The sequence below is a fragment of the Microtus ochrogaster genome, chromosome 5 (assembly GCF_000317375.1).
Source record: "Microtus ochrogaster isolate Prairie Vole_2 chromosome 5, MicOch1.0, whole genome shotgun sequence".
Taxonomy (NCBI): domain Eukaryota; kingdom Metazoa; phylum Chordata; class Mammalia; order Rodentia; family Cricetidae; genus Microtus; species Microtus ochrogaster.
This window is the reverse complement of record NC_022012.1, coordinates 23,278,257-23,301,630: the sequence shown is the minus strand read 5'-3', so window position 1 is coordinate 23,301,630 and position 23,374 is coordinate 23,278,257. Positions and strand designations below refer to the sequence as shown.

The window sequence follows — 23,374 nt, the reverse complement described above, 5'->3', positions numbered from 1 at the left end:
GAGAGAGAGAGAGAGAGAGAGAGAGAGAGAGAGAGAGAGAGAGAGAGAGAGAATTGGTCTAGAATTCAGTGGTATTCAACCTCCCTAAATGCTGCAACCTTTTAATACAAATCCTCATGATGTAGTGACCCCCCCAACCATAAAATTATTTCATTGTTATCTTTATAACTGTAATTTTGCTACTATTAGGAATACTAATGAAAATATCTGCTATGCAGGATCTCAGATCTGTGACCCTAAAGGGGTCGTGATGACCTGCAGGTTGAGAAGCCCTGGTTCAGCGGTTCTAAAATCTCTCTGTAGTGAAGAGAATGGTGCGTCTGTGTAAAATGGGAGAAGGAAACCAAAAAAAAAATAATAATAACAGCATAAAGCAGACTTGGATAAGCGGAGGGCTGAAAATTATCTCAAGAGAGAAGAGAATGAGATTTAGGGAGGGTAAGGGTTATTTTTTGAAATAAAGTGAACAAGATTTAATAGTTGGACAAGGAAAGCGAGGGAATGAGGGAAATTAAGGGCAACTCCTGTTTCTTTGTTCAGAGAGATTAGGTTGGCAACTGTGTGATTAATTAAGAAGGGGCACGCGAGGAGAGGGAGAGGTTTTGGAGTAGGGAGAGGAAGAATCCAGAATTCTATTTGGGACACTGTAAATGCATTGGCTTTATTGAGCACACATTATTGAGTTCAGTATTGTTCTGAGCTCTTTATACATGTGAACACATTAAATCTCTAGGAAAGCCCTGCACATGGTTTTGTAAATGTATTTACTGTTATTGGACTTCAGATTTAAAAACATTTAAGGTGATACATAGATGATATATATTTTACTACTACAAAAATTGTGTTGATGTTTATGTTGTGTCTGTATCAGATGGCAGATAAGTTAACAGTGGACTGGTATCCAGGATTGGACTCAAGCTAATTGATGCCAAAACATTACTGAGCTCTTGGCTACCCTGGTTCTCTGGATCCCCATTTCTCTAGATGACCCTCAATGCTTGTTAGCTCATATGTCTTCCTTGGTCAAGAATCATCTGAGACAAAAGTAGAAGGGAAAGTAGGCCAAGCAGAGGTGGCCCTGCTGTGTCAAAGCAAGGCTTTAAGCTTTGCTCTGAGTGAACAGCAAGCATTCAGGCTTTTGCTTTTATTCCACGATTCACTGTCAGTCATCCAGTCAATAATTATTAAAAGACCAGTGGAAGACAAGGTGTGTTCAAAATATGAACAACATCTCAGAAATCGTAGCTAATAACACAGAGCCAGTCAGACAGAAGATACTTCACAAACCAATGTATGAATCAGGGAATGTCCCAAGCATCATGGTCTATGGTAGCCATGGGATCAGTGGGGAGGGGTGATGGTCCTTGAGTGACAAAGACAGCTTATTATGTTTCAGTGTCTGGACTCTGAATAGTGAGACATGAAAGACCATAAAGCGTGAGCAGAAAAATGCAAAAGGGGAAGGCCATGGCACCTGGAGAGACCTTTGGTGACCATAAAGCAGTAGAATGACAATGTTCACAGGATACACAGGGGAAGCCTGTTCCATAATTAAAGACAACAAGGGCACAGATTGTGGGTTTTTGTTGGCATGAAGTGCATCATCTTCTTCAGTCTGCCTTCCCTGTACTCCTACAAACTTTGAACTGACTGATCAGTTGCTTCAATCTGCACAGGTAAATAAATGTCGTTCAGACATACACATCTTTGCATGTCTCAATCTCAGGGGCAGAGTCTGAGCTGAAACCTACCTGATTGCATTTCCCATAGCAAGTGGTCATTTGGTCCTCATCCCTTGGTACCCAGATAGGAGAAATCCTTTCCTGAGATGCTAAGGAGCAGATGGCCTTGCATCAAGATTCACTGACAGCCTGATGTGCCCACTTTCACCTGCTGTGAGCTGGTGAGGGAGAAAGAAGAGTTATTGTCAAATTCCCAACTTGCCCTTTTCGATATAAAGTTCACTTGTAATTTTTTTTTACTCTGCTTGCTAATGCATTTTGTTCTCCAGAGTGTGAGTGCCCCAGCTTCCTGCGTAGCCTTTAATTAGTTTCTGGATGATGACATCGCCACCGAGAAGCAACTGGTGCGTCCTTCCAATCTCGGAGGGAGATAAAAGAATCTAATAAAGACATTCAGTATTTCTAGGTGATGTGTTTGACAAGCTTTGTATTAACAAGAAGTCATGTTGAAACTTTTTCTTTCCCAGGCTGCACCTCCCTCTCCTGCTCCAGCACTGTGACATTTCGCAGGGGATTCTCAGAGCTATGACTCTCTCTGAGAACTTGTAGCTCAACACAAACAGGCCAGCCTCTTTACCACTCATGCTAAGGGGGAGAGGCTTCAACCATAACCTTTATGAAGGATTTAGTGCCAATAAGGACTGAGAACACAAAATCAGTTTAAAACCAGTTGCCAAGTAACCCGGGACTGCAGTGGGAACCTTGAGAGTCAAGGTCACGTAGTAAGCTGTGTCTTTACTTGCCTAAGATGGTCCCAGAGATCACTGGCACAGGAGCCTGATGACAACTTGAGTTTTCATTCTGGCACAAACATTATCACTACTGTGCTGCTGGAGGAAAGCAGGAACTCTCCCCAAGGCAGTCTCGTCTCTGTCTAACTTGACCTTGCAGGTAGTAGATACAAGGGAAAGAGGAATGTTCTTGAAACCATTCGCATCCTCCTGCAGCCAGGGGTACAGCCAGCCAGGCATTCATGGGGACCTTCCTAGTGCAGGCAACATAATTCCCACTGCTCGCAGATTTATCGCCATTGTTGAGTGCCTAACTACCAGCGCTGTTAGGCAATTAGGAATTAAAGTGCAAATGACACCAGAAAGGCAGCTGAGCGTGGAGGTGTATAGGTGGCAGGCAGCTGATCGACAGCACAGACACAGACTTCTTCAGTGCTGAGAAGGGACCACCTGGGGACGTGGCCTCCATTTTCACTTGGTTGGCCTCCGTGTGACCTGAACAGGGTAGTGTGAGAGAGAGAGAGAGCAATGCTCAGCACTTAGGCACGTTTTTAAGAGCGGGAAAAGAATGAGTGGAGGGAACTGTGGCCATGAGAGTGTGCTAGCCTATGCAGGCATCCTCATAGATGCGTTCACATCACTTACATCAACATACAGAAACACAGATTTATCCTGGGGAGGGGTGCTAGCGCAAACAAGTGTAGTTAAGAGATAGCTCTTTGCTTGAGGTGAGTTTCTCAACAGAAGCAAGTGCATGTTTATTTCTTCCTGAGTTTGGAAAAGAAAGTGACTAGCAGGAACTGCATTCTAAGGAACAACATTTCTGCACCTCTGCCCCATAGCGGGGGACTGGAGCCACCAAGGCTGAATTTGCAGAGTTCTCGATGCCTAACGGGATCTTTTCATAAGTCCTAGGCTAGTCATTTAAAGCGTGTATAGGAAACTCCTACAAAGATGTGTCTGGGATCGGGTGTGGTGGTGCACGCCTTTAATCCCAGCACTCAGGAGGTAGAAGCAGGTGAATCTCTGTGAGTTCGAGACCAGCCTCATCTACAAAGTAAGCTGGAGGACAGGCTCCAAAGCTACACTGAGAAAACCTGTCTCTGAAAACAAAACAAAACAAAACAAAGAGAAACAGAAAATGAAACAAATAAAAGAGCAAGCTGTGTCTGGGATAAAAGTGACCATTATCACTGTGTGGCCTGCCTGAATTGGTCAACTTCATCTCAGTAATTACATATGCCTTCTTGCTTTTGAGAAATGGACTCCAGCAAGATGCCAAGAGATCCAAGAAAAAGATTGAATGGGCCCTGTGGTGAGGTTTCAGAGGCTGCAGCAGGACTGTGGCTGTGGAGAACTCCAGGGGAATTTAGAAGCTGGGATATCAGAAGCATTGTTGCCTGTCCCCATGTCTGTTCTGGATGCTGAGAATGCATTGGATTGCTCAGAAGATGTAGCTGGGCAGGATAAGGAAGGCCTAGTCAGCAATTCAGGGTTGGTTTGTATAGCAAATAGCTAAGCTGTTGACCACTAATTGATTGGACTCCATACTATCTCACTCACAATAGCATTCATTTGTAGAGTGTTTAGCAGCCCACTAAGTGCTTTTCAATTATCCCTACACATTCACTTTGATCCTCCAAATCCTGTAGGAAGAGCTGGACTCTGACATTCACCACTTCCTTTCTCTTTCAGTGGAATTTCATTAGGTCTTTAAGGCTTGAGTGTTCTGAATTAAATGGGAAATGCATGGCAAGAATATAGTCCTTATTAGGTGATCAGCAAATAATATCTTTCTTCCATGAGTAATAATAAACACACAAACAAACACACACACATTTTTCCTGTTGTTGTTTTTTATTTTTTTTCCTCTTCCTTGTAAAACTGCGTAGTGAATCAGGTTAATTGATTCCCTCTTCAGGTTAGGCAGATTTTAATTTTGGAGACTTTCTGGCTGTGGAAACTTGGCTCTGGTTTTTCAGAGATACCTGATTAGAGGCTTCATGTGTCTGGCTGCCTACATCATGATGGACTTGGCTTAGCAGCTTACGTGGGTAGCTCCAGTCCTTTTCCCAGCACAGTGAAGGGAACTGCCTGAGGCATAGCCAGGAGAATCTCCAAAGAAGCAGCTGGGCTGAACAGCCGGCCAGATGCTCTCCAGGGCCTCTTGAATTTGTTTCTGTTGCTCCGTAACCCAGGTTTCCCACTCCATCTGTCTGTCCTTTGATGAACTGGTGACTTAGGAGCTGGTCCATATCAGGATGGTGGTGTAAGGCAAGCAAGCCACTCAGTCCCAACTCTGTAACACTGTTCTAGAAACTGGAACCCAGCCAGTCATGTCTGGGTGGCAGGCTGGGTCATGATTAGCATCCTTCTCCGATGTTCTTACATAAAACAATGGATGAGGAGACACTTTTTTACCAGCTTCGTCATTGGTGCCCACTATAACGGAGCACTTACGGTTATAGGTAGGGGCTGTGGAATCCCATTTGCACAAACATATCCTGAAGCAGGGAAGCATGGTGTGATGAATGTTTACTGTGTTCTTCTATGTCTTCATCAGGAATGATTAAACTGTGTCCGAGAGCAGAGCTCCTAACAACTTCCTTCCACATTGCACTTGATCCTGAAAGGCCCACATTGCAGACTTCAGAACCACTGGTTTATGACTAATCCTGAATAAATCACTGGAGTTCCTCCCAGGGCTTCATGGGTTTTCCTGGGTTTCATGTGGAGAAGCTGAGAGAGGAAGAATGAGATGTTACAAATGACATACGTGTTCTGATGAAAGACAATCCCCCTCGCCCAGGTTGTCATTAGAGATCTCACATTTTCAGACTCATCTGGGATTGGGAACATCCAGTTTTGCTCAGTTCTTTGCCAGCAAGAGAGGAAGCCTGTGCCTGTCTGAGGCTGGGATTGAGTTCTCAGCCTGAAGCTGCTGTTACCCAAGGGGCCATTGTTACCTCTGGAGTGCTGGACAGCCTCTGCCAACAGGAGCGCAGGCATGGTAACCATTTCACCTTGTCCTTTAAATCAAGAAAATTCCCTTGTGCAGAAGTGTGCATTTCTCTTCATATTGGCCTCCAGAGATACATGAGTACTATTAATACTACTGAGTCATATTTGAATACTATCTTGTATTAAAATGTGATATTTCCATATTTTTCTCCAACCCATAAAGCATGGGTTAAGAAAGATACTAATATAATTAATGCAATCAGCTAGTGAAATGATTTAGGTACATTTATATCACTAGCAATTTGAAGATCTAAACTTAATGCTTGGTCTTCTGATACAAATCTTAGAGTTACTCTATTTAAATAATACCACAGGCCCCACAGTTCTATAAACGTACACCGGAGCATGTAGATACTTCAAAGGAAGAAAGAAGGAAGGGGAAAACATACAGAACAGGTAGGTAACAGAGCAAGAGAATGGCGAACCTAATCAATCACAGTAGACCTAATAAGAACTTCTATTAGTCGTCAACTTAAGACGGGCAGACTTATTGATGACTTCTCTGTCACCAGGTAGATGCAGTCCAATGGACCTGTGTGCCTGCAGCCACAGTGGCTTCTTCAGAAGTGTCCCCAGGACCATATCTCTGGTTCAGTTCAAAATGAAGGAAAATGAATGAGAGGAAGGAGAGCAAGATGGGCTCAGGAGGGAATAAGCACGAGATTCCACTATGCATGCAGAGGTGGGAAGTTAGAACAAAAACACACTGGTGGATCCTCCCATCCTCTCTGTGGTAGAGAATTACACTGTACACATAATATTGAAAGTCTCCTGCATCTAAGTTCCTGATGGGTACACCAGTGTTGCCATGGAGCTACAAAAGAAGGAATGGGATGGAGCAAATGATGGAAGTGTTCAGATGAGAGGAATAACCCTTGCCCATGGTTCCATGATTAAGAAGTTGGGTGGATGGTGATGTGGGGTAGATATTTTTAGCAAAACCTAAGGAGTTCAGGGTTGGAACCTACAAGACTGGTCTCTGAGAAGAGCAGACAGTGGGCGTCACCCATAACTTACTGATACGTTTTGTTTTATCCCTGATTGGCAATTTGCCCTTGAACAAATGGCTACAGTCCCTCTAATTCTCCCTTCATCTGTGAATAATAATAATGGAAATTCCTCATATGATTCTTAAAATATTATCAGTGAACTCATTCCCTGCAAATTGTCTAATACACAACAGGGTTTCCCAAGCAGGCAATGTGCACAAAACATGGGTGTCACATTTCTTTTTTATGTATGGTTTTTATATATGTACTTGCAATTCCAACGACTTTTTTAGTAATAAAATCTCTTACTAAAACTCACACATCTCACTGCAATTTTCAGTTTCGCGTCCTTGAATAACTTCCTAGGTCCCCACTCCTATGGAACATCAACGTTCTCAGCTCATCACCAGATGAATAAGGAGTTACCATTAGCCTGGGGTTTATTGATATCAATGGTAGAAGTCTTGTGTCATAGGAAACACTTCAAAGTTGTCATGATGAGTTACTTTAGAAATAATACCGATTCACTGGGTTAATTGCTAAGGAAAATTTGTGTGTGTGTGTGTGTGTCTGTGTGTGTGTATGTGTGTGTGTGTGTGTGTAAGAGAGAGAGAGAGAGAGAGAGAGAGAGATATTATGTCAGTGATCTATATAGAGGGAGATATTTGTACATTTGAAAGCTGAATACTATCATCATTGGTGTGTGTGCCACATAGATCTTGAGGATATTCAGGGACGTTCAGTTGTTCACATATCTGTTCAGCCTTGCAAAAACACCCATTCATTCATAACACATCTGTGAAACATGAACATGAAGTGTGCTGGACATGAAGGCATGTACTGAACAGTTCAGTGACCAAGAGAACCTTTAGAAGAGACCAGTCTGAGAGTGCAGCTCTGTGGTCGAATGATCGCCTATCATGCTGAAGGCAGTCAACTCAGTTCTCTGGCACCACAAAGTAAGTGAAGAGACAATGATTATGGAACAGTTAACCCAGTATGAAGACTCGATCTGAGAAATGATGGCCATGGAAGACATCTTTGAGAGGCCAGGATGGAAAGGCAAGGACAGACAAGCTATGTGAAGAGAACTGGGAACTCTTGAGGGACCTTTAGATCAGGAAGAGTTTGAGGTGTTTGGGGACTAGTGGAGGCAACAGACAGGAGGGTATCTGGGGTGAGGCTAGGAGAGAAGTGGGATGCATTTCACAAAGGGACTTCTAGGATAAGAACATTTTCTTTATGCTCTTGGCTGACCCTGTTTTAGTCCGGATTGGGGAAAAGATAGTCCCATATCTTGCCACACAGCCTGACCTATTCCTAAGCAAAACAGCTTTGCGGTAGGATTTGCCTGGCATGCAGTCGCTGCATCTTTAATAGTTTCCCCATCAACATGGGACATTTTGCTTCAGGCTGTTATCGTGGCCTGAGTCTCTCTGTGAGGTCTGAAAGCCAAAAGGTTGCCAGTACCTAGGATTTGATCTTTTAACACTGTGAAGTCAGAAGTCCCTAGGACACAGCAACCAAGAAATCCCTGCCCTAGACACTGTCCTGAGTGATTTTGGACATCCTAGACCTTCGCTCATGAGCAGAGGGAAGTGCCTCTGGCAGCGATGGAAGCCATCTGGGAGGCATAGATCTGCATGAGTTCTAGGAAGTACCTGGTCGAAGCCTTTATGTGCATTCTCAGCCCCACAGGACTGCACAGTGCTTAATAAAGCATCCTAATTTGGATTTAATAGGATATCTTCTGTGTGCTAAAAAGAGCAAATTGCTATTTATTAATGACATAATTATTAAAACTCAACACCTGGGCACTGTAAGCTACACCAGGAATAAGAAAGTTCCTCGGAATATTGTTTTAATAATTACCTTATTTAATTATTTACATATTTGAATTAGATTTCTTTAGTAGCCAGATGAAACCTCAATAAAAATGTATTAAATGTAGAATTTTATCATCAGAATATGGTTCACCTGATTTCTATCTTTCTTCCTAAATATATCCTAAGTATCTTAGACTTTCTGTTTATATAATTGATATATTTTAGATTCAGACCTCATGTGCCTTCAGTCATCAAGTATCTGCCTGGTTGTCCCCCAGTTGTCCCCAGCATCTTTCCCATCATCATGTTTAAATTAGAATGAGTCTAACTTAAGTTCTCCATAAAGCAAATTGCTTCTCTGAGACCCACTCCCCTTTCAGGCCATCATTAGTTCCCATGTGTGCTCCTTGGCACTGTCTCCAATCCTCTCCTTTCCTTCTCTTTGCGGAGCTAACAGTTCAATCCAGGCTTTGGATATTATTCATGTAGATAGATTTCTCTAATTCCAATTTCTCCCAGCTTCATTCTGACACGTGGTTAACAGATTCTTCTTCCTAAAATAAAATTTTAAAATTATGGTATTCTTTTTTATTTTTAATCTAATACTTGTCGTAGCCAATTGAGGTTAACAACCCAGGACCCTCCAGGCTGGTGAGCAATCTGGTTCCCCGGTACCTCATTGATCTTGTATCCCGTTTTCATTGATTCTTAGGGAATTTATTGAATGTCAGTTTTGTGTTGATACTGCACACAAGTTGCCAACCATGTGCAGCATAAAACTCATTTATTGAAAACCTCATGTTTCCAGGAACTGTTCTCCTGTCATTTCAGAAGTTGTTTCTTAAGTCCCCTGAAGAACCTCACAAATGCCAGATCCCCTTTGCAGACGAGGAAGGTGACCTGGGAGATCCAGGATCTGCAGTCCTGTGGGACACTGCCTTCGGCTGGTAGATGTTGCCTATTGGAGTACCTCATAGATAATTTTTGCAACCCCATCCATGCCAGTGTACTTCCGGTCCCTGTACTACAGCCCCACTTGGGTCTCACTACATGATGCTTTCTTGTTTGTTGCTTTCCAAAGCAGATGCTAATGTGGATAAACTCACCTCTGGCACCCCCATTCACCATGATCATCCCTCCTTCTAGCTCACAGCACTTATCACCTACACCCCTCTTTTCACAATCACACATAATTTTTGGGTCCCTTTTGCTTTGTCCTCCAATTCAATAGAACGTTTTTAATGCATTGTTTCTCCTGAACAAATTGAAAGCACTTGGAGAGCTAACCAGATTGGTATATTGCTGCATGCCATGAAATACCTAATATGCAATTGTGTATAGAGTTTATTTTCACAAGCACTCTGTGCCTTTTGGCCCAGCTGCTAAAGAAAACTCTCTTCCAATAATGGTTGATTATACATGGGCACAAAAGTTCTCATTAATGGTGCTTTTCTTATGCCACCCATTTTGCTTAACAAACTTCTCCTCCTCTTCAACCCAGACTTGATAAACTTTTACTCAGCCCCTAAAATTTAACACAGTTGTCCCATGTCCCAAAAGAGTCATGCAGCACCCACCTACAGTCAAGTTTAGGCATCTAACCTCCATGCTCCCATAGCATTTGATGAGTCCCTCTGTGTCACAATACATTAAAGGTTGGATTCCTGTCTGTTTTCTATTGTTATATTGCAGTACCCTTAGGGACAAGGACTTTATGTTCTAAGTGCTTAGCACGATGCTGGCATATGGAAAGTGACTCGTGAATATTGACAAGAGAATAAATGAATGGGTGAATGAATAAATACAAGCAAGCAAAGCAATCCTGGTATGTTTCTGACAGCCTGCATTAAGGGAAGTAAGGTATAGAAAGTATCCATGGAAACTATGAAATACAGAAAACCTATCTCTTACTTGCCCAAGTCTTTCTTATGAGCAGGAATTAGCAAAAATCACAGTGTTTCCTTGCCAGCTCAATTTAATTTTTTCAGGGAGGTGCCAAGGATAGAACTCAAGTCCTCATGTCAAGGGTGTGCTCTGAGCCTCTAATTTAATCTTAAAGCCGACAGTGTGCTATGAGTTGCCGCCTAGAAAATGATACTTTCCATCCCAGAACATCTGCACTCGTTGATTTAGCTCTCACCACTGTGGTTGTGCCTGTAGTCTCCTGGGTCCCATACCAAGCATGGCTTCTCCTTTGGCTCCATCCAGGGCAGTGTTCCTCTTTCAGGATCTGCTGTTAAGCTGGCTAGGAGAGGTGGCAAGCATTTCTCCAACGTTTCTGTCATGAGTTGGATAGTTTCCACATGCAAATGATAGGGGTGGGGGAGGCGACGTTTCTTGAGGATTCTTCCAAGCATGAGGTGTGATTGTCTCATTTAATATACTTACTGTGCTGACAGCTCCGGCCCACTCCACCGTCCATGCCAGTTGGGGACTGTCCATTGTTCTCTAGTGTATGATTAGCAGCTTAGCTATCATGTAGGAAGCCAGGAAAATGAACTCCCAGTCAGCCTTCCAAAGCAAGAATAATTCATTACGCAGGCTGATTTCCACTTAAAATGTACTTTACGTACACTTCCAACTACAACCCCTAAATCACCCTGTGCTCGCAAAGTCCATCATTTTTTTATTTTATTGCCTGGCGTTGGTGTGACATAATCCCTTGCAGAGAATCCTGGAGTGCTTTACAGATCAATAAATAACTTACCTGCACCATTTAAGCAATGTCTGCAAGGCCAGCATAGACACTCTGCAGGCAGCCTGTGTTCCAAGAAGCTAGCAAGACTGTGTGAATGCCCAAACTGGGTGGGGCAGGGAGGGACCAGGCAGATGTGTAGGGCCAAGAGTTCGCCAGAAGAAAACGCTACAGTTAAGATAATGTGAGTAAAATAATCAGAGTTTTTACATCTGCAGGGGTTCTCTAGAACTGTAGAACTAAGAGACTTTAGGAATTTACATGTCAGGTCGTCAGCAAAGCAGATGCTTAGTCACTAGTGTATCAATTGTCTTTCTATCCCCAACAGGTACACTCTGACTTTTAATGATCAACTGCGAATTACAGTGTTAGATCTTAAATATCCTAGGTTGTGGAACAATGAGCCTCCCATCCCACTGCTTTCTCTGTATTGCTTACTCTTTATTTCTATCTTAATGTGCAGGAATGGACACACACACACACACACACACACACACACACACACACGTCTCTTTACATGAAATACAATGTGGATTTAAGTCTAAAAATGATCAGTTTTTCTTACTGTATGAAAGATACTGTATGCATGAAAACATAAAATTAAACAATGAAAAGGGATCTTCTTTAAGACCTTATATTGAAATGCAAGGGGGGAACACTCATCCAGTCGGGGAGTAAGCATAGCTCACAGATATGAATGCCCAAGCATCTGTGTCTAGTATGTTTTGGAAACATGGGTGAAGAAGCAGAACTGATTTTGTGTTGTTAAGGGGGACAGGTAGACGGTGAAGGAAATAACAAAGACCTGGGTCTTAAAGGGTTATTTACATAGGATATAAGGAAAGACATAGCTCTTCTTATGAGGACCAGGAAGGGCATGGGTGTGTTGGGGACAAAGCAAGGATGGGTGGATGGGGGGACCACTAGGGATGGCTGGGAGAGGTTATTTGATCCTTGAACTCTGACTGTCCTTGTATGGTGGCCTAGAGAACCTTGTTATGTCATGTAGGCAACAGGGAGAATCCATGCTATTTATGTATATATGTGCTATGTTAGGAACTGCATTACATAAAGCCACCTCTGAATTCAATGAGAATGACTCATGGGCTTGTGTTGGAGGTGTGTTTGTGGTGGGGTGGTGTAAGAAGGTAGAATTGGGAGAGTTACTGCAGCATTGCCGTGGAGTTCATTTCCCTCTGGACTTTGTATTCGTGTTTAATTTGGAAGCTAATTTCGAGGTAAGATATTTTTATTTTCCATGTTTAAGGTAATTCTTCTAATTTTTCATCTTTTACAAGCGTAGTCCATCTGTTTCAATCTTTGGGCTTTTCTGTCAGTGTCTATCTTAAGACAATGAACAGAGCTGGATTTTTATGTTCCTTCTACCTGTTTTGTCTCCACAGTATCTCCCAAAATTGTAGAGATTTCTTCAGATATCTCCATTAATGAAGGAAACAACATTAGCCTCACGTGCATAGCCACAGGTAGACCGGAGCCTACAGTAACCTGGAGACATATTTCTCCCAAAGGTAAGAGGAGCAGCTCATGTTAAATAATAGGAGTCTTGCTTGACACGGATGGGAGGTTGTGGTACTGGCTCCTGGATCCAATGGGCTCTGAGATTCTGGTATTCCGGATTCAGCTCGTGACTCTGCAGTTATGAGTGTTCTGTGCACAGTGGCCATAGCTGTGACAGTCTCAGAAGGTGTACCTGATTATCTGTTTGCAATCTTGTGGAGATCAATTTCGTACGAGTTTTGGGGGAAAAAGTGGTGAAGATATTCTGTGTGCACTTGTCCCATGGAGAGTGATGATGGCAGTGCTGTGTTGGTGACATGGCCCAGCTGCTATCTGAAAAGATAGGAAATGCAAACACGTAATGACAGATGAGAGCTCTAAATGCCATATTCCTAGCAAGGAATTTCCCTAGTCTCTGCTTTTTCAGCATTGCCAAAAATCTGGTCATTAGCTGTTTTTGTGGTTTAGCTGTTGTTTTTCTTGAATGTTTCCTAGATAACAAGTATCATATAATATGTGGCTGAGTTACAAAATTGATGTTGCCAAAATGTTCAGATGTTCCGAGGACCAAACAGTGGCTTGTGCTTTAAACCTCTAGGATCTGACAAGATGTCACTTATCATTAAGGTGGCTTTTATTTATTATCAATGGACAGAATATTGCTTCATTCATTCCCAAATATTTTAGGAAATGCAATTACCCAGGCTGTTCTAAGAACTGGGGGAATTAGCCCTAAACCCAAACTGACAAATTTATGCTATTGTGAACTCATATGACCATGTAACATGTACTGGTTAAGGTTGAGAAAACTGAGTAGTATACATTGGCTAATGATAAAAAGTTTATTAAGAAACAGTAACACATGAGCAAAGGCATTGATAGTGGCCTTCAGATCTGTTGCTGATCACTGGCTGATGTATGTAACTATATACGGATTTATGCATACGTGTGAACTAATGAAGGCATGTATATTGCTAGGTAGAGCAAGGTTAAGGATCCCAAATGCACCCCTGTGGAGGTTTTCTACTTGCTACAGGCTGTGTGACCCCACAGCAGACTCTGAAGAGAGTGATGTGAAGGAAAGTGATCAGGGGTGTTCTTGAGATCAGCTTCTGTAGAGAAACAGGGAAGGAAGCAAGTTTGGATGGAAGGAGATGATGAGCTATGGTGTGGTTCACGGAAACATTTCAGATGTCTGTGGAGGATGTTTGAAGTACAATGTCCCTTCTATGTTGTCTTATACTAAGATCATGGGGCTGACCTTCTCCATCAACACAGCAGTTCATTGTTGGTTAGAGATTGTCCCCAGAAAGAACAAAACCACTGGGCCAGGCAGATTATCTGTTTTCACGAGTATATCCCAGAAGGCCCCAATAACTAAAGACTGCCTGTTTCCAGCATGTTCTTCACCAGAATCTAAGGCCCCCATTCATAAAGGTGGTAGTGCCTACATAATCACATTTAAAAAAAACATTATTGGACTATAACAGCTTCAAATATGGAATTTCCTCCCAGACCGTAGCAATGCACCCTGACAGATGGTCTCAGAGTTGTGACATGTTCGGTTGTATTTGTCCTGAGCTCTGGAGGAGCTGTGTGGTTATCCTTCCTAATGTTATCCCTGTGAAGAAAGGCGTGAGGTAGAACGTTTGCATTTTGGCCAGGCTCTCCTTTTGAAATGACCTTCTGTGTGGCCCGGCTTAAGTCTGGGAGGAGACCTCAGCCCTGCATGAGATCATTAGTGATGGAAAATGGACCTGGGACACTTGTAAAGGAGGAAAGATGCACAGCTTTTCAACTCTACTCATCCCATTTATCACAGCTTAATGTCACTGAGTCCCCAGTGCTATTAGATACTAGGCCAGTCTGTCTTCGAGACTGCAGAACATTTATCACTGGAGTAGACTTCCTTCACCTATTCCAAGAGACTCTCTAGTTTGCTGCTCCTTCTCGTCCTGTTCCTGGCCAGCCAGCTCTTTGTCATTGTATTGATGTTTTCCAGCCTTTTCCTCCAGATACCTTCTGTTGTCCAATCCTTTTTTTGCCTGCGTCTCCACTATATTTTTTGATCCTTCCATTTTTCTAACTATCTTTTAAATATCTTTGACTTGATTTCATTTAATCTCTCCCTTCTCTCTTTCTCTGCACCAATCCCTTTTTCCTTCCCTTTCATTCGATGCTGGTTCTGCTGTATTTTGGGGGTCCTTTGTTCCTCCTTTTGTGGCCATGAAGTCAATTCACTTTCCTAGGAGATTTTCACATGAGCCAGGGCCGGATGCTGCCACTTTCCTGAGGTTTTAGCTGCTATGGAAACAGAAGATGGATCAAGGGGAGAGGAGCAGGCTGATCAGAATCTACCTGCAGATTAGAGTAATTTAGATGAACGGCTTTGTCCAGATCTGGGGCCTAGATTAGCCGTCCCACTTTCAGACTGATGAGATATGCCAAGCTGTGGCTAATCACCTTGAGACTCACTGGGGACCAGTGTTCCCGGAGATGATTCTTTGGAGATCAGAGATGTCACTGAGCCGCTGCCAAATCGGAGCTGAAGCTAGAGACCCTTAGCAGTCAGGCCTTCATCTGTACCCACTAAATGTTTCCAAGAAAGTGCTTCTTCCAAATGAACTAGGACAGGCCTAGAGCTCTGGAGAGAATGATGTGCCCCTTTGCTGAGTCTCCAAAGACAGTGAGCAGTTGTCATCTTTTGTCCCAGTGGTGAAGACGGATCATGTCTCAGCCAAATCATTCTTACATAGACATGAAACTCTCCCCAAAGAATAGCTGATCCAGGCAGTTGGGGCAATCTGATGACTTCATTGTCTTTTCTCTCTCTAGACTGATCTGTTGGCTTGGGGCAGTTTTGAAAATGCCTAGTTTTGTTTATCAGAGGTCATCTAGGAAAACTCACAATAATCTCATCGCCTCTTTAGGCCGACTGTTTCCAGCCACGACCATCTTCTGTGCAGAAAGGGAATGCAGACATGTGTACTGTTCTTTCAGGAAGGCTTCTGAACGTTGGTATAGGAGTGGATGTCTGGTGGATAAAAGGGTCAAGAGGCCTGTCCAGGCCATTTATCAGGTAGAGGAAATGCCAGATGCCCAGTCAGGATGGAGAGGAATATAGGGCCTCCCAAGCTGCTTTTCTGGCATAGCCATTTTTTTTTTTGTGCAAAGTAGTTTTCCTAGGCCTTTTCTAGCTCCTGCTAGTAACCACCACTCCTAGAGTTCAAGGAGAAAGTGCACAGTTTTCTGGGTGTCTGTCCTTACTCTGCACACGTTTTGGGGATGTGTACTTACTGTCTGCACTTGCATGAGCCCTGATCTTTTCAGGAGAAAATGTTCCCATTTCAGGTCCTTCCAAGAAAGAGCTGCAGCTAGCTTCATGAAGGGCTAAGCCCAAGTCCTCAGAAGGGTCAGTCTGTGCACACGCAGCATCAGGGAAACCAGTATCTCCTCCAAGGCTACTTCCTGCTCAGGAGCCTGTGTTTGTCCTTCATCTTTACCTAGGCCTGAAAGAATGTGCTTTCAAACTGTCTCATCCTTGAGTTTTTTCTGACTCTGTCTTTCAGTTTATCCTGAAAATATCTGAAGTCGGCTGCGTTCTTCACCAAAATGTGTTCTCACAGTTCTGGCATCAGATCCCATTGAGGTGTCAGAGGGTTAGAGAAACAGCTGGGATTCCTACACTGTCAAATTCCAATCAGGAATCTGTGGGCGTTTCACTCCTTTGGAACCGAAAACCACTGGGCGGCTGACAGTTCATGGGCACCTGCTTTTACCCCCTTTCTTTCACTAAAACTCTTGGGTAGTTAGTTCCATCCTCATCTAAGATGCCCAAAGAACAGCCCACCCTAAGAAAAAAGAAGAGGCATTGAGGAAGTTTATGGAGCAGAGATGCCCCATATCCGGTTCATTTGTGACATCCCCGTTTCAAAAGTTCTTTGAGACAGGGTCTGTGTCTCATTTCTTTTTTTCATTCTTCACTGATGCACACTCCCTGGGGCCTAGATACCGCCCAGTGTTAGCTTGCTGCACAGCACAGCACTGGTATTTGCCATTGCTCCAAAGGGGCGTGCCTCTTCTCCCCAATGCTATGCTCCAGGCTTACTCTTGAGGGTTCTTCTTCACTGGGGTGTTTACAGTGGGGATCTGCCGTCTTCCCCAGATGGAATCCCTGTTGAAGCTCCAGGACATTTTCTCTACTTTCCCAGGTTCTCCAGCGCTTTCCTGAAGCCCCTCCACGGAACTAGCTCTGGTGAGAGGTCCAACTTTGGCTGAAAGGAGAGGCCCCTCTTCATGTTCACTTTCACAGAAGTGGAGAAGGCTCACAGCGGCTTTGATGGTGGGATTTCTGATGTACTCAGGCCCTTGGTGCCCGTCACTCTGCTGAGACTGTGTTTTGGGAATATAGTCTTCATCTTGCCCTTCTGGGACAACCTGAGCCTTCCACCGCCTACTGCATTCACCATTCCCATATGTGGCTCCTAAGTACAGTTTCCTAAAGTACAAAGGAGGACAGTAGAATATGTGCTTGTCCTCTCTGATTGAGAAAAACAACAGCAGTTCATTAGTGGGTAAAAGAAAATTATTATTAAATCCATTCCTCCTGCCTACCTTTCCCAGTGCCCATTTCTTCCTTCTTGGTGGGTAAACAGAAGTTGGCAGGCAAGTCAACTTTCCTGTCAGGATTGTGTAAAGATATTAGGGTGAATGAAAGTAGAAGTGTGTCCATTGAGCAAAACAAAGAAATCCTTTTTTTTTTTTTGAAGGAAGGCCGAACATATTTTTAATTATTCCTTTTTCTTATTTTTACAACAACCTTATTTTACATACCCAGTTCCCTCTCCCTCCTGTCCCCCGCCTCTAACCTTCTTCCCACCCCACCTCCATCCACTCCTCAGAGAGGGTGAGACCTCCCATAGCGAGTCAACAAAGTCTGTCACGTGACTTGAGACAGGACCAAGGCTCTCCCCTGTATATCTAGGCTGTGCAAGAACAAGGTATCACTCCATAGGGAATGGTCTCCAAAAAGGCAGTTCATGCACTAGGGATAAATACTGGGTTCCACTGCTAGTGGCCCCAAAAACTGTCCAAGCCACACAAGTGTCACCCACATTCAGAGGGCCTAGGGTCTCATGAAGGTTCCCCCACGATCAGTCCAGAATCAGTGAGCTCCCACTTGCTCAGGTCAAAGAAATACTCTTATTCCAACATATAGTCAATACCTCTACATGGCTCTGTTTCCGAGTCAACAGCCTTTCCCTGCAGTCAGATCTTCCTTCCCGGGGCTCGAGGAAACCTAGTGGGCGATTGGTAGTCTTTATTTCCGAAAAATTTCAAAAGTCAACAAGCCCACGAGAGCAAAGTGACCCTTAGTGTGGGTTCTTATTTTTGCCAGTATCCTGAGGCTCCCACCCTCTCCCCTTTCTAGACCACTGGCTCTCCTGGTGTCAGCACTGACAAGGCCTCCTCCCCAGCCAGGCAGGACACTGACACACTAATTGGCACTGGGGGTATCACAGCTTGAGTTCAAGCGGAGCTGGCAGGCTCTATGACTCTGTGACAGCTCTGTGAAAAAGTGTCAGGAGTGGAACTCTGGCATGCACCGGCTGACTGCAGCACCATGGCACTAATGAGCAGCCTGTCAGCATCAGCATCAGGACCGGTGTGGCATGGCGATCGTTAGGATGGCAGACAGAAAAGCTCCCAGCAGAGAGGAGCTGAAGGAGGCAGCGGAAGGCATCACCTTACTCGGACATGGCACCCACCCAGCCTGAGAGAGATGGGGTGCCATGACTCTATACCCTGCTTCTGGGCTACTCTTGGAAGCTCTTTTTGGTTGAGTTGCCTTGTTATTAATCAACATACCCTATAAATCTTTCTTGTAGTGACCAAAAGGGGATATTTAGTGATTAGCTTTCTGGGCATGGCTGTACTGAAAAACCATAAGGCTACCCAAGTCTCTGAGAACGAAGGATGGCGAGAGATGCGGAGAACTTGGGTTTAGTCTTCTTGCTACATGCCAGGCCAGCTCTCTGCCTGGGGGAATCTGCGGAGAGCTTCCAGCCTTCTGCCTGTCTTCTCCTCCAGAGCCAAGATCTAGGAAAGTGATGAGAAGTAGGAGACTTTATCTGTGACTTTGTTCCAAAAGTGGATATGGGAGTGCCCTGGGCATCTAGTCCATGTACACTGTGCCTTGTGCATTCTGCGGTGGGCTCTTTAGATTTGTATGGAGACACTGTCTGGAGTATCTTCTCATTCTCTGAAGCTTTGACTATACACCATGAATTCATTTCGGTGAAAGAAGGAGGGCAGATCCAGCTGGAGAAAGTTGCCACTTCTCACTGAGTGTGCCGTGCTGGGCGCTGGCCACCATGCCTGAAGTTGTACCACTTTCTTCCATTAATTCCTGTTTCTTGGAACGGACACATTGAGTTTTCATGCCACAGCCCCTCCCAGTCAGTTTACACAGCAGCATCAAACCAACGACGCAGGCCAGCAGGCGCATACAGGAAGTCCTCTCAGTGACCCTTACCGTCTCTCCTTCGGCCAACCTTTCAGTGAAGGGTCCTATTCTTGCTTCAAGACCAAGATACCAGTTTGAAGGCCTCTAGCAACACTCCTGAGTCAGAGCACACCCCTTTCTTAGGGATCCTTAAGGAGTTTCACCCTTTTCCATGATGGTTTTTCTCAGGGCACCCAAAAAGGACTGACGTTCTTAGTTATCTAAGAGGCCATGGAGCCCAAGAGCAGTCCTGACTTACTTGTGTTATTTTGTTTCATCTTCAATGCCTGTGCCAGTGGCCCTGCAGGAGATAGTGGAGTGAGGGAGTATACGGTGCTGACAATACAATTTGACATGGATATACATGCCTGCAATCCCAGCAACATGCGAGGCAGAAGCAGGAAGATCACCACAATGTTGAGGCAAGCCTGGGTGACATAGTGAGTTCTGACCTAGCTAGGGATATGTGTGAAACTATGTCTCAAAGAAAAGCAAAAATAAAAATAAACCTCTTTTTGATATAATTGAAAACAAAATCAAATCTCAGTAACAAAAGAGAAAGACACCATTTCAATTCTTTTATCATTACATTATTGTATATGTGTTTGTGAATGAGAGAGAGAGAGAGAGAGAGAGAGAGAGAGAGAGAGAGAGAGAGAGAGAGATATTGAACATGCATAGATCTCAAAGGACAACTATAGGGAGTCGGTTATCTTTGTTGACTTTGTGGGTCTCATATCAGGTGCTCAAGCTTGGTGGCAAACTCTACTTAGATACTGAGCTATCTTATAGGCCCAAAATATTGAAAATGTATGCTCATCTCCATGGCTGTAGGACTTTTTTTTCCATTATCAAGGTTAGCACTTAGAACTCATCCACGCTGGACTGCTGCCACTGCACTGCATCTCTGTCACCTTTGCATCATTTTAAATGATAACCATATCAGAATTTCCAAGTCAGCTAGAGAGATTACTAAGAAAAGGGCCTGTCCTCTTCCTTGATCTGAACCCAAAATATCAAATCTTAAGACTATTCCTCTGGGAAACAGAGATAACCATTCACTGCCAGCATGGCTTGGACATGCTACCATGTAAAGTACCTGTCTCCATCACAACATATAATATCATCAATGCCCTGTGTTTAGCCGACACATTGTATCATAAATGCCTTGTGGTTGGCCAACATATATCATAAGTACCCCATGGTTAGCTTCCATGTCCTAGGCTATCACCTTCTTCAGTACTTTGACTCATTAGCCAACAACAGAAGGGGAGGGAATTCAAATTCCAGCTCTAATAAGTGGAATTTTCAATTGCCAAAAATGGATAGTATTTAAAAGTAATGACTTGACTTCTCCTTCACGCTTCGTCACTTTCCAATAACACATAAAGCCTTACTCAAAATGCCCATGATACCCTACATGGCTACTCCATAAGGAGCAGGAAATTACTACTGAAACAGGTATGACAGTGGTCAGAGAAGTAAAGAATGCATATTTAGAGAAGACTTGTTCAAAGCCAGTGAAATATGCAGTATTGGTTCTGATGCATAGAGAGCCTCATATTCCGTGATGATTATCAAACCATGGCACCACCTCACAGGTAGAGGAAAGTGATCCAGAAACTCATTCATCAAGGGGTTTGAGCATAGGCATGCAAAACAAGGTGGGGAAGAAGAAATGGAAGGAGACATTTATAGATTACTCTTTAACTCCATAATTCTTTTAACTATAAATTTACAGCCAGACAGACACAGTCAGGGCAAAGTTTGCCACTGTCAATAAGGGTTTTTGTAAGATTAATATTTATGGTCTGATTTAAAGCAATCTTATCTGTGCAACTCTCTACTTCAAAGAGGGGAAAATCATAAAAAGACTAGTGGAGAAATTAATGAGTTCAATGTGCCCGATTTGAGAACATATGCAGTCACGCCTCAGTCTAGAAACCAAGGGCAGAAGTGCACACCACAGGCACTGTTTGTGGTTTTACCCAATTATTGAAAAACCCTTGAAAAAATGTAGAATCAGATGTCTGCTGAATTCAGACACCGTTAACAGCGCACTCTCCCACGCTCTCCCGAGTCTTCAGCTATTTATGCTGGTGCTTGGTGACTGTTACCAAGCAGAACTGTTTTTTGATGGAACAAATAAAGAAACAAAAGCAAGGAGATTGAATCGTCTTTCCTGCAGATGCCAATCATCATGGCTCCGTAAGAGGAGATGTCTAGTTCAAACGGAGGCCCCTACAGGCAGGAGGACCCTTTCTGAACAGACCCACATGACAATCAGCACGAGATAGGGCATGAGAAGGGTCTCATTAGATTAGTTGAGGCTTAGGGGTTGATGGCTAGGATTTACTAAGTACTGATAATCACAAGACCCTTTGCTTTAGGTCTTCATGCACACAGTGCTGACTTTGTATAGTAGTCTTCCCTAACCCATGGCCTTGCTTTCTGTGATTTGGGTTATTTGAAGTTAGTTTTGGTTTGAAAATATTAATGAGAAATCTCCAGAAATAAACAAGCATGAGTTTAGAATTGTCTATCATTCTGAGTAGTATGACAGCTTCATGCCATCCAAATTTGTTCTGCCTGAGACTTAAATGTTTTCCTTGTCGAGTCTAGCCATGTAGACACCACCTGCCTGTTCTGTTAGTCACTCAGTGGCCCTCTGGTGGCAAGATCAACTACAGTAGTGTCACTGTTCTTGTGTCCAGGTAAGATGGTTAGTTACGGCCACCTTGACCTGAGAGCGTCTGTGTCCCCACATCAATTTATCCTATCATACATTGTCTTACGTCATGGCTGGGTGAGTTGAGCACAGGATAGTAAGATGTTTTAAGAAAGTGGTTGCTGGGGCTGGAGAGATGGCTCAGTGGTTAAGAGCATTGTCTGCTCTTCCAAAGGTCATGAGTTCAATTCCCAGCAACCACATGGTGGCTCACAACCATCTGTAATGAGGTCTGCTGCCCTCTTCTGGTCTGCAGACATACACACAGACAGAATATTGTATACTGTATACATAATAAATAAATAAATATTTTTTTTAAAAAAAGAAAGTGGTTGCTGTTTTACCGATTTTGTTACAGTATACAGCTAAAGCAGCTTTACCTTGTTATCACTTAAGCTTCTTATTTTACCTTTATTTAATTTGTAAATTAAACTTTGTCATAGTTATGTGTCTATAGGGAAGAAATCTATATAACATAGGATTCAAAGCAGTCCTTGGCTTCAGCCATCATCTGGGGATCTTGGATTGCATCTCCCATGTGTCATGGAGGGCCAGTTGGGGATCCTGAATCATTTCTTGACCTCCAATGACTACATTTTTCCTAGAGTCTACTTAACATACAGACTTTCCATCATTCAGCAATAACAACCTCTGGCAGTTTACAGATGCTTAAAAATGTGCTAGGCTTGCTTCTAACCATTTGCACATTTGCGCGTGGTGTCTGCTCTTCATGACAACAGCGAGAGACAGGTTTTATTATTAGCCTACTCCCCTGAAAAAGAGCATATTGTCTTTTCTCATCTAAATGAGGCTTATGAAGGTCAAACAAGTGCGACAAGGTCGGCAGCCCCATGCTGGTTAGATTCAGTTCAAGGCAGTGCATATCCAGAATAAAGACATTGGGCTAAGGTACCAGTTCTCATAATAGACCCAGGACAACTGCTGACACCAGCTACACCCTGTCCCTATTCCAGACCTATTGAATCAATGAAGGTAAGCCAAAGGCGTTGTATTTCCATGCTCTCCAGGCAGTTATGAAGCCTGCTCAGGGTTGAGAGTCAGTGTCGTATGGTGGGTTAGTTATTCACTTGATATGAGTTGTCACTACCTAGTTGTTATAGCTAGACTCAATCCACAGGCATCCCTATTATTTTAGAACCAAATGCAGGGATGTAGAATTTAGGAATAATTATATAACTAAGGCAAAATTCAAATCAAATCAAATTTGTTAGTCTTTCTGACTACTTGCTAATTTACTCCCCCCCTCCGCCCCCCCTTGCTGTACCCAGATAGTTCGTGGTGCTCAGGCTCATTATCCCCAGGTAGTTCCCATCTCTGTCCTAGGACCTCAGACTCTTTTAAATACTTTGAGCATCTCTGAGCAAAGGCCATAGCCCTGAACATGTAGCTGCAGCCTCCCCCCCCCATCCCACTTCTCTAGCCGAGTCTGTTTGTGTGTGTCTTATGCCATCTCAGCCTGGTTCTCCCCATCCACAAACCCAGACAGCCCAGACTCTCAGGACTGATGGGGCTGTGTAGTAATTGGAGTGGCGGGGCTGCGTCCCCAGCACCCCGCTGCCTATAAGGCTGGCTTTACCTGAAATAATTACACGGACACT

The 23,374-nt window shown here is 43.6% G+C and overlaps 1 protein-coding gene across 4 annotated transcripts in view; it reads left to right on the top strand.

Moving 5' to 3' along the window:
• LOC101998191 (neurotrimin) overlaps positions 1–23,374 on the top strand; it is a 980,868-nt gene that overhangs the window by 843,148 nt on the left and 114,346 nt on the right. For all 4 annotated transcript variants that reach the window (XM_005346981.3, XM_026779078.1, XM_013346274.2 and 1 more), the window contains exon 4: positions 12,408–12,533. In XM_005346981.3, coding sequence (XP_005347038.1) covers positions 12,408–12,533 — 126 coding nt within the window. The remainder of the gene's footprint in view (positions 1–12,407; positions 12,534–23,374) is intronic.